The following is a 12,562-nucleotide window of genomic DNA, read 5'->3' as shown; positions in this document are numbered from 1 at the left end:
CGGCAAGAGAATTAAATGCTTATACAACGATGAAATCAAAAAAAATGTAACTAGTACTTTAAGCACAAAATTTTGTACTAATTGTACACAAGAAATTAAAATTAGTTTTGCAAGGGGTTCCCCAAATGGTTATTCCGTATCGCATAGTTGGTTCTGCTAATGAATTTTAAATATTTTTTAAAGTAACCTACTACAGTAATTAAATTATTCAGTTTTTATAGGCTACCCACTGTGTCGTTGTTGTCAATGTCGTCACGGGTTTTCTGTATTGCAAACTAAATTCATCCACATAGCACAAGTACATTTGAGGATTTGAAATATGGTAGGACACATAATTCAAATATTTTTACATTGTACGTATCTGGAAATGCTAGTCTTAATTTTTTTCCAATAAAACAATTTGCGTAAGAAGTTACCCGTTATTAAGTACCTTAACATTACAAAAAAATTATAAATGATGATTTGGGGGTTTTAGGTACTCACCGCTCCATTCATTAAAAAGCAAGTCGTATCCTTCAAATATCTTTCTAAGCAACACTGCCATCTTCAGTGAATTGTGTATAGAACAGTAAGTCAGACACACAGAACTTCACTTGTTGTCAGCAGACCGACCAGCCAACCACTCTACACAAGCACTATAACCACATAAATCACACTCGCTCAAAGCTCAACTCTCCTATTGAACACTGCCTTGTAACCAGCTCCAGTTCACTAGCCAACTGACTGACTCGATGAAAACGATTCATTGGTCGACCGCCGAAAAAAAATGCTTACGCTTTATTAAATCGCCGGCCGAAATTTCGAACAATGCCTTTTTCAGCTAATGAATATTCACAAGTAACTATGGCTTGTTGTAACCTCGAAACAAATGTTTAATTCTGGATTACGAACAAACTACAACTGAAGAAAACTTCCCCGGAAATAAAGAACTGAAAAGCGAACGCTGCAGCACTAATCGAATATTGACACTTGTGAGGCACGTGTTTTATATAATACTCGTGCGATGTGCATTCTGCGGGAAACCGGTATGCAATGAAGTTGGAATTATAAATTATTATTGTTAATACTATTCATAGTGCATGGTGCCCTGGACATTCAAGACAATATTTTGTGAATTTTTTTGTGGCCTCTTGCGAAGAACTGTGAAATGAGGTAATATCGTACCGTATATAAGCAAACTATCGTAACAAAAAAACTCTCGAATGCATTTCATAAAGTTGTTATTACATTGAATATTCGTCATAAAAACCAAAACAGAAAAGGCGACATAAGGCTCTAATAACGGGGGTTTGTTCGACGCTAACATTTTAATTATTTCTGATGAATGTATTACTAACATCTCTAATATTTGTAGAGGGATCCCTTCGGATGTAAGTTACTTATTTTTAACAGGATCTTATCATTCAAATGTTTTACGTAAAACGGTTCAAAGTTTTATAAAACGTATTTCAACTATGAAATGAGCGGTAAGCACCAGATTTTATTTTTCTAGACGATGAATTAGTAACTTCTCGAAGGGTCCTCTAGAAACATTTGACATTTAAATAATACGTTCATCAGAAATAATTATAATAAAATAATGTTGCATAGGTCATTGATGTAGATTAGAAAGAGTAGTGGCCCTAAGACAGTTACTTGTGGAACACTATGTTTTACTAGATCGTAAGCGCTTAAAGTTGATCCTATTTTTGTGGATTGTTGGCGATTTAATATGTAGCTTTTTAATAGCATGAGACTTTTGTTTTTGATACCAACGTTAGAGATTTTCTTTCATAGAATTTTATGGTTGACCGTGTCAAACGCTTTCTTTAGGTCTAGGAAAATCTGTTTTTACACATCACTTATGTCGTTAAGATTCCCACTTTATTTAATAGATCTTTTGTAGATTCAGTCGCAATTCTGTCCAACATATCAGGGCCGCTCCTCGCATATTGTTGTAAACAATCAACAAAAAACTAAGTACGGTATACCAAGAACCCACCGGTCTATATATATATTTGTATGTGCTTGCAAACAGTGCAAATGGGGATGCGTACAGGACGTACTTTCTCAATACCATTAATAAACCAGCCACAGGTCCAGCCACCAAACCAGCCAATAAGTCAGGGGGGTATAACTCCGATCGAAAATTTGAACCGAAATATTGTGACGTCATATGTTTGCCTAGCTACGAGTATATCCGCCAATGAAAAACTCTGGAAAATCTATGAAATAATCATTCAAAGTTTTTCATTTGTGCATACTATAAGCTCCGAATGAGAATGTTATTTTCTATATATTGGCATATCTATGGTTTTTTAGTTCCAATTTGTTTCATACAAAAAGCCCTAAGTTATCAATCTATCATTATCGTTATCAGTATCAACATCCGTTATCCAGTCATATTGCGCTACAGGGAAAATAAAAAAATGGAAACCAAATTATTTTCCAGTCTATAGAGAGTATTTTTTAACTAAATATTTTAAAACTATGAGAAAACACGTGATTTCACATTAGTTATCCGGGTCATGTTGCGTCACAGGTAATAACCAGGTAAACAATATTATTTTCCATAATGTTTTACTCACATCAAGGCCACGTGCTTTCATTTTATTTTATATGCATTTTATTCATGTTTTACGTCAATGATCAGCCGCAGCTGCGTTTTGACGATAATATTGTTCGACAAATGTCAACATGTGCAACACCTATACCTTTAATGCTCTGTAACGATATTATAATTATACAGTATGATAAAACGAATTAATAAATACAATATATAATGTGTAACATGGAATCCGGTTCTCCTTAGAACAGCCAACTTGTAGTATTTTTTGAAAATAAATATATAAATTGTATAGAACTTATCAGGTTATTATTAGTAATAATAGGATCTAAAACACAATTTTATTTCTGAACTAACGTTGGATTTAATGACGATATTGACATTCAAATGAAGCTTGAGAATGAATGCTGAATTGGAAAATGTATTTCATTAATAATTTATTAACGAATATCGTTATTTTGATGAACTGTGAATACCGTTCAAACATGCTTAAATGTAAATTTTATTTTTTTGATTCTCATCATCGTACTGTGTAAGTAAGTGTGCAATTTTAAAAGCGGTACAAAACTGCAGAAACAGTTCCAATAGTTTCCAGTGACTACCGCGTCATTATGACGTAGAAAACGCTGCTGGGTGGTAAGTCGGCTGTCACCGATGTTGCCCGGTGTTCCGTCAACAAAGCCATTATCATAAAAAACAAATGTCTTTTGGCGATAAAGAGAAAATTTATTTATGAACATAAAAATAACAACAGTGAAAATACCGTATTGAGATTTCATTTTTATTTTAATAATATACTTTCAGGAAATGCGCAAACAGTACATGGTGTATTTTTTGTTTAATTTTCTAGGTACCTACTTCATAAGTTTTTTTCCGACTTTATGTCCGGGTTAAATCTTCCCCATAGGAAAAACTAAGCCCTTCCACAAATGATCATCTAGTCAATCAACATTATGCAAGTGCATTATGTAAGCGAAATAAATACAAAATAATACAAGAACTACAATATTATTATTATTATTTCATGTATGATTCATACTTGCATACTTATGTTTCTATAAAATAATATTTTTGTTCTTTTATGTTATATTTATTATTATTTCATGTATAACTACCACAACACGGGCATTAGCCTATTAAATAAAAAATAAAAAAATAAAAAAAACACGTCAACTCACCAGATCAAATGGGAAAATAATACACCGACTCCAGATATTTTCATATCAGAGGGTTCGGCTCGGTAGAACTCCTAACAGGGCCTATAAATCCTACTGCTCCCTCAGCATAAATTTAAAAAAAATCTTTTGTAATCGTAAATGTATTTAAAATGACTGATTTTTGCATTTTTATATGTAAATTTTTTTATGGATCTAATACGCCTAAATTTTTAATATATTTAATATTATTTCGTAAAAAAATAATATTGTCTACTTATTTGTGTTACCCTATTGTGTAATTATTGTGTATAATTAATCAGTAAAACTCTTCCCTTACAAGAGTGTTCAGGGTGTTCAAATTCTTACCTGAAAACTACCAAAAAGTTGGAATTTCGAAAATACGTTACTTACCTTTTTACTTGTAGGTACCTAATGTCATGTAGTGTAAATCACCTTCCGAATTAGTGAAGAATCACCTCATATAGTGTGGAATCACCTCTCAAATTATTGTGTAATCACCCCCCGAATTTGATGCTCTTTTCCCCGGACAACCCGTATAAAATGTATTTTTTATTTATTACTGTAAATTTGATACAGAAAATTTATTAGTAACATATTAGGCCAAATAATGTTATAGGATATTGGATATTGTATATGTGCACAATGCACGTAACAAAAAGAAAAGTACAAAATAATTCGAGGATAAGGTGCAATACAGCCGTGAATAATTAATAATAATAATGATTTATTGTCTTCTTTTCTTAGTAACATATAGATATAATGATATCCTCACTGGGATCTCCCGTGCTGAGGATGTCATTTACATATTATAATTTAATTATAAGAAATTAATATTACCATAAAGTAACACATTGATTTAATTATAAACATAAATCATGCAGTATAATTTTTTTTTTTAATAATTTTAAAATAAGTAAGATAGTGTTTTTTTGTATGGTTCAGTTTTGTAGATTCGGTTTTAGTCTGTGTTTGATATCAGTATATTTTCTATTTCAGATCTCCCTATATTAAGAATCCAGCTTTTTATTTGAGATTTAAATGTTATAATGTTGAGGTTTTTGAGTGAGAGTGGTATTTTATTTTAGAGTTTAATACTATGATATAAAAAGCTTTTTTGCCCATAAGTTGTATTAGTAGTTATTTGTTTGATAAATTTTTGACCATGAGATCTATTGTTTCTATTGTACGTGGTAATAATTTAAATTTTAAATTTAAATTTTTTATTTCTATAATTCGTGGTACAGTCAACATTAGTTACTAACTAGGCAGTGCCTGTTCTAAAAAACTAATCATGACATTAATGGCTTTTGTTTTATACGTATTATCAAATTGTAAATTTAAAAATATATGTTTTTTATTAATTTATGTAGGTACTAAAGTAATACACCAAAGGCGATTAGAAGGAAAAATAATTAAAAGCGAATTTTTTTTAAATTTTATTTACTACAACAACAAAACCTACTAACACTTGTTGTGTTCGTACAAACAGGACTCCAACTCGTCTTGGAAGGAGTTTATAAATAATAGGTTCTTTTAGATTAATCAGGGATTTATTATTACTCCGCGTATTATAATGGTGACTCGATAGTCGCCCTTACTAGAAGCTGGCTAATTGGAATCTGAAACAGTTTCTCTGAGAGCCTTTGCTCTGGCCCTGGCGACTACTGGCCACTGGCTCCATCTTGCAGACTTTCACGCAAGCTCTATGCACTGCAATCTGTGCGTGCATTATATGAAGCTCTTACTTCCCAACAATAAGCATTGGTCTTTGTAATCACTGTGATCATCAATAAAAAATAAGTATCCGAATCTAAAACTCCGGTACTAAATCAATACAGTTTTTCTCAATCTACAAAGTGATACAACTCTCATTATAAAGGTATATAGTGTTTTTTGACGACAGCCTGTGTAATTTTTATTTTTATTTCAAAGTAATATTACCATCTGTATATCACAAAAATATGATATACTTATTACTATTCGTTTTTATACTCCCACAACGCCATGTAACTAAGATGTGTAGTTTAGGTAAACTAATAAGCAAATGTTGAAAATATTTTTAATAGCACTGAAAGAACTTACAAAAAATCATTTCACGTATTTATTTAAAAACAGTTTTTAGTTTACATTTCGTTTCGTACAGCCTGATTGTAAATTTAAGTTAATAACTAGTAAAAGTAATAGTTATTAAAATTATAAAAATATTTTTTTGTATGTAGGTAGTGAAAAATTCTCATCCTTTCTTTGTAAATTATTTGTATTTAAGGTATCATCTTGTACCGTAAATAAAATAATAAATAAATATATATATGGATTTCAAAAACATTATAAATTTATATACAAAAAAAAGTTTTACCACGCAACACGTTGCTATGGCTCAGCCTTTGTGTGCAGATTGAGAAGAAATAGCGCGTGTTGCTTATACGTCCAACAGATAGAGACTTTTATCTATATAATATAGGTATATAAAAACGCACGAACATTCGAATGCAACATTGTGTCCAAATTTAAAAGCAAGGTTGAAGATCTTTCGGATATTTAAGATTTTGAACAAATGATCATTTACATTTTTATTTATATATATAGAAGATATGCAGCTTATAATTTTGTCGTTATTACCGCCATCTACCTGTGGTTAAATAAACTTTTTCGAATTGCTTTCGTTTCTTGTTCACAAATTCAATAATATTTTTGTTTCAAATGAAAATTTAATACAGAAAATATTTACGTAAGCTACATTTTCGTTACGCAAGTGATGTGAATATTTCAGGATTAATTATCAAAAACTGGTGAAATAGGTTAACGATAAGTATCTATCTAACTTAATAAATATTTATATTTGAAATAATTATACGAACTCGTAACCTGATTTAGATTTTAAAGCTCAAGTGTTTCATTATTGCATTGTGTTTGGGCAAATTCCACTCGTTTTCAACCAATTCTATTGTTTCTCATTCATTTATTAACCAACCTTGGATAAAAGGATTCAAGTCCAATTTTTTTTTCGGATAGTATCATAATTCTTATCAAAATCGTAATTAGGCGAAAAAATGGTTAAAAAGACTAATCCAAGTTATTCAATTAATACAGAATCTTGAAACTGTTTTCAGTGTAAGAAATGGATAAAAAGTCAATCTGGATTGTAAAAATCAGTAATTTCAATACGTTTGTCAAGATATTTTAAATATTAATATCAACTTTGTTGCTTTGCAACACTTCTAGCGCCTTACTGTCGAATTTGGCAGCCATCTCTGGTCCGGAGCCCCTAAATACCTGAAAAAAACCCTTGACTCTGTGCAAAAACGGGCGGTCCGTTTGATAGATTCCCCAATCTTAACAAACGGACTGCAATCTTTAGAGCACAGGCGTCAGGTAGGTATGCTGTCCTTGTTCTATCGGTATTACAATGGAAGATGCTCTGAGGAACTAGCGTCATTGATCCCTTCGGCACCGGTGCGTAGTCGGGATACACGCCAAACGCGCGCCCAACATTTGTACACGGTTGACATTTGTCACATGAGAACGGGTCGCTTCTACGATTCGTTCTTAAGTTCAACAGCTCGGCTGTGGAACGAACTGCCGGCCTCTGTGTTTCCTCCCTAATACAACATGGGACTCTTCAAGACCCATGTTCACTCCTTCCTCTCCGCAAAAAGACCCTCAACACAGCATCCCCAAAGATGACATAGGCCCCGAGGGAAATTATTTTCTTCAGGGCCTCCTGTGTGGAGTTAATGTAAAAAAAAAAAACAAAAAACTTCTGCCATAGGTCACCCCAAGTTATTCGCTACTTTTGGTGATTTAGCAAGTGTGCCGGGGTTCGTCGGGTGAGGTGTGTTCAGAATGTGCCTGAGAACATCTGCTTGGAGTGCCAGATCGGAAGAGGCTGGGTTGGGGAGACCAATTGATCTCTCCAACTGGTCAGGCTTGCGCCACAGTGGAAGAGATTTATTCATTCGTCCGTCACTCCTGGATACACTGATCCCTAGCTTCCTACCCCTCGTATCTTTTTTTTCTTCCCAGAACTTCCTCTCTTCAATACTTTTTGTTTCATGATTTTTTAAATCATGAAGTTCCGCACCGCACCCTGTAGAAACTGGTTAAAGGAAAATATAGTAAAAAAAATATCGCTTATATGTTAGAAATAAAAAATTCTGAAAAATCATAATATTTTGTTTTAAATTATTCATTCTTATTTTTCTAAATACAAATTCCAAATAAAAAGAAAATAATTTCACTTTTAGGTATATCTTTTAATCATTGTATTTTTATAATAATTAAAGACTCTTAAATTTAATTTTTTCAGAAAATAATTTCACGAAGCCTTTTTCATATATTTTCAAATTTAGAAATTTGTAGGTTTTTTTACAGTGGTTGCTCGTAAGAAATGTTTCCATGTCTTTAGGACCTTACGTATCTAAAATAAATAAGTTGCTAGCATCAATATGTAACTCACGAAAATATAACATTATAATTTCTTTAAAGTGTCATACTCTTTCTAAAAAGTATTTGATACTCATTTAATGTTGGTACTAAATAAGTTAAGAAATAACTCCGCAGATCAACATTTTGGATGTATTAGAATTTATACATAAGTGATTTTTTTATATACTTCTAGCTGACGTTACCCGGGGTTGCTCGGGGTTATGAATGGTTTGGAGTAAAGTTTTGAAATTGTTCATTCTAGTGTACTTGAAAAATGGGTCTATTTTCAAGGTGGAGATAATATTAATCTAAATAATTGAAAAGTTTTCTTTTCATAAGTTTTTGTTTCACTTGATCGAGCCACGTCTTCCTCGAGTATGTCCGACTTCCACCATTCAAAACTGTATACCAGATTGTTACTATTTAAAAAAAAACATTATATCGAATTTTATTCTACTCCGTATCTCATTCCAGTGCAGAGATAGTGCGAAGTCTTCAGCGGGCGTCCCCGACTTCTTTTAACATTCAAACCACTCCCTGAACACTTCCGACAATAATAAGAACAATCTTTGAAATTTTCAGAGAAATCGGTCGAGTAGTTTTGAGTGTATACGGAAACAAAGCAATAAACCAACAAACAAACATTTTTGTATATTTAGATGTTGTGCTAATAAATAATATTGATTTCATTGCATTGCGCAACCCCTGAATGTAGCCCGGAATAAAGAATTGTTATTATTATTATAGGGCGACACTCTTTCGTCGATATTGTTATTTTCAAACTCTTTAATTAATAAATAATGTTGACTAAGTTGCATTGCGCAACCCCTGAATGTAGCCCGGAATAAAGAATTAATATTACTTTTATACAGGGTGACACTCCTTCGTCGATGTTATTTTTTTCAAACACTTTTAATATCAGTGTAGTACACTGTTATATTTGTCCGCATGCTTTCCAATTTTATCAAAATTTTAAATATCTCCATATCATTATTTATTTCGGCTTTTTTATGTCTTAAAATGCAGTGCGTCTTCTAAATAACTGTGACTATAAATCTCAACTTTTAAAATAATGCATATTAATATTAAAAACAGTTTTCTTTAATAGTAAATATAATATAGATAATAATAAAATTAGGAAAATTATGTACAAATCATTCAATATAAAAAATAAACCTTAATTTAGCACCATGCAACTTCTTGCACTTAAATAAATTTTAGATTTCTTTTAATTTGTCGTGTAGTTCACTTGGTTTACAGTGAATCGAAGATTCTACCATAGTTTGAACCTTTTCACAAGAGTACGTTCCATTTGAGGAAATGGCTTCTTTGATTGAACTGTTTCCATTAGAAAGGGTCGCGTCTCCTTCAGTCTTGTCTTTGATGTCGTTGATTCTCCTTTTATTTTCCTTTCTGTAGGTCCTGACGTAGAAAGCCCCGAACATGTAGATGAATAGGACTGCGTTGAGGGTCAGAAGAACCGCGATGGGCTTGGGATAGTTGCAAGTCCTGGGCAGGACCTGCGCGCTGTGCACGAAGATGATCATGAACTGGACCTGAAAATAACAAAATACATTAAAGATTGAATCTGCCATTCCTTTCATGCCCACATTTTTGTTAGAAGAAGTTGATGAGCTTTGTTTTAATTATTCCTCTTTGACCTCATCAAACACGAATAAATTCGTTGGTATAGTAGTTCCAGAGAGAGGTCACACGTGACGTCATCATTCCAGTATCTCTTTTCTTTTCAGTTTTCATAAATGACGTGTAGGAGGGAAGAATCGATGACTTACGTACAGGAGACTAATGTACACAAATCGGATGAAAATTAATATAAATGAATATAGGATATATTGGATACATAATGACCGGTCGAGTTTGTGTTCCACCCAGGCGTCGTGTGTTCAATTCCTCGGCTTTCTAAGTTCTCCATCACAATACATGCTTCATTTTCCGTTTACTGTGGTGGTAGTTGGAGATATACAAATATGTGCAGGTTATTCATAACCCGGGAATTTTTGTATTTTTTTAAATAAAAGAAAAAGAAAAGTATTGCCCTTGAGAGCTCTCATTATTTTTCATAAATTAAAAAGTAGCATTCAGCGATGATCACATTATGTTTTATTCCAGGATGCTGCTTTGGTAGACGGATAGATTCTGATTTCAAATTTTAAATAAATGTTTCGGCTCATGGCTATAATTTAAAAAAAAAACTTTCATTAATTTCTAAGACACAATCATAGGATTATGTTGATATTAATATAATTAAATTTACACAAAACTGAAGAGCTAGTTCTCTTCATTGATGTAGAAATACTAAATACATGTATTTCACTATTTGTTCTTATTCCATTTACTATGTATTATTGTAACAATAATAGTATAATTCAAAATGTTTTTTTATGTTATCTATTTTAAGTGGATGAATTATGAAAATACTTAAAAAAATAATAATTAAAAAAACTGTGATTTTGAGAAAACAATCGTAGGGTGACCATACTGACGATGACAAGAGAAATAATAGATTAGATACCTAACGTATTTTTCGTGTATGTTTCCCTGAACAAATCCACTTTTGTTGAAAGTAAAAAATGAAGGTTATATTTACCAGTTGCAGCCTGGTGACATATTTTTTCCACCACAGGAACTTCTGGTACTGCGGACCAAGTCCAGCCAACAGGTAATAGGAGTACATAATGATGTGGATGAAAGAATTTATGACTCCCAACAGTGTCCCGTGACCACCTGAAACCAAACCAAGCAACATACATTATTAATTAAAATCTGACAAATATCTCAAAATTCGTAAAGATAGTTGTTTGTAACGTTCTTTCGTTATTGCCCATTATCTTGGCACTAGAATGAGATACAGAGTCGAATTAAAATCGAAAACATTTATTTTATCTACGGTAACAAGGCGATATTCAATGGCCTATATTTTATAATTTAAAACACAAATAAAATATAGTTATCATCCGTACTAGATATTTGCTACACATTTTGATTTAAAAAAATATATAATATGAGGCGGTGGTTCTGATCTCGTTATTCTAAAATTCATTCCTGCAGTACTTAAGACTTTATTGTTATTCTAGTTACTGTTTTGATGATATCTGCTAGGCAAATGCACTCTGTATGTATTTTGAGTATTCCATAGGCAATTGTTTTGTTTCCCAACAACTGTTTTAGGGGGAAGAGAAGGCTTGACTTCTTCCTTGCGTTCTAGGAATATTTAACTCAATTTTTTTTTTTTTTTATTTAATATTTGAAAAAAATATTTTTTTTTACATAGATTAATACAGGATATTAACAAGATATAAAACAATATAAATTATAGCCTTTCCTCACCATAAAGAGACAATGCTCTTGTGTTTGGTTTGGTTTTCAAAGATCGTAAACTTTTTGTATTTTTACTTTCAGGATTCACAACACAGTTTTCATAATTGACATCTAGTTTATCTGAAAATGTGCTGTTCCTGCTACTATTTGATTTGGAATACGGAACCAATTTGTAAGTTAAATTTGTGATGACTTCGTGTGATGGGCGATTGTTCCTCAAGTCAAGAAAACTTTGGGAGAATCCTTTTTCGTTTGTACAATCTTCAAATCCAGTTAAAGATTTGGTTTTAAAACTGCCAGCAGATTTCAAGAATAACTTGTTAATACTCTTTGAGTTTGGTTCACTGTAATTCATCTGAATATAACAGTGTATTTTAAGTTTCTCCGGTTTTCTGTCTAAAGTGTCTGCGTCAAAATCGTCACAAATCTTATCCATTCTTCTTTCTACGGGATTGTCTACTTCTATAACCAATTGTCCTGGCCTCATAAAGTTTGGTTGAGTATTTTAGTCTCAAATCCAATATTAAAAGGCTGCACAGCTCTTCCCCTAATATTGCAATCGAAAGCCTTTGTGTAATTGTAGACGTGGTATATTTCAACTCGACCCCCAAGGTTAGCGTAGGCAGCATAATGTTAAATAAGCTTTTATAAAATGGCAAAAATACTGGGCATAAAATTAGAACACTGGCTATCAGTCCCAACAAATTCAAATTTAGAGTTCCGTGCTACGATCGCGATAATATTAATGTTTTTGAATAGCTTGTGAATATTTGAAGTGCGTGATCTTTTTTGTTCTCCGGAAGTCTGTTTAGCTGATAAGGATATTGAATTATGACGTGGAAGTGGTTGGTAGAAAAATCGGGGACGCTCGGGGAAGACGTGACAGGATCAAATGTATAAATAAGCTTTAAAAAATAAGCCTTTCAATTCATAACAAAAATATTATTTCATCACTATACTCAGTTTCTAAAATTCACAATCTCAAAATATTACTCCGAACTATTGATAACCCCTATCAACGCCGAATATACTTCACCTAGCATATTGTAATAATAGGAAGATCTAACATTAATAA

The 12,562-nt window shown here is 32.2% G+C and overlaps 2 protein-coding genes across 3 annotated transcripts in view; both read right to left on the bottom strand.

Annotated features, from left to right (window-relative positions):
- Positions 1 to 911, bottom strand: part of LOC149426715 (very long chain fatty acid elongase 7-like) — a 58,014-nt gene extending 57,103 nt beyond the window's left edge. The window contains exon 1 of the mRNA XM_089633022.1: positions 484 to 911. Within this exon, the coding sequence (XP_089489148.1) occupies positions 484 to 544 (61 nt within the window). The 5' untranslated portion in view covers positions 545 to 911. The remainder of the gene's footprint in view (positions 1 to 483) is intronic.
- Positions 912 to 9,248: 8,337 nt separating this feature from the next.
- LOC149426712 (very long chain fatty acid elongase AAEL008004-like) overlaps positions 9,249 to 12,562 on the bottom strand; it is a 30,901-nt gene continuing 27,587 nt past the window's right edge. For both annotated transcript variants that reach the window (XM_089633030.1, XM_089633034.1), the window contains exons 6-7: positions 10,757 to 10,893; positions 9,249 to 9,704 (exon numbers count right to left, since the gene is read on the bottom strand). In XM_089633030.1, the coding sequence (XP_089489156.1) occupies positions 9,366 to 9,704; positions 10,757 to 10,893 (476 nt within the window). In that variant the 3' untranslated portion in view covers positions 9,249 to 9,365. The remainder of the gene's footprint in view (positions 9,705 to 10,756; positions 10,894 to 12,562) is intronic.

The sequence above is a fragment of the Hesperophylax consimilis genome, chromosome 1 (genome assembly GCF_061612785.1).
Source record: "Hesperophylax consimilis isolate HC1 chromosome 1, BYU_Hcon_1.0, whole genome shotgun sequence".
NCBI lineage: Eukaryota > Metazoa > Arthropoda > Insecta > Trichoptera > Limnephilidae > Hesperophylax > Hesperophylax consimilis.
The sequence above is the reverse complement of the archived record's forward strand: the minus strand, read 5'-3'. Positions and strand labels throughout refer to the sequence as shown.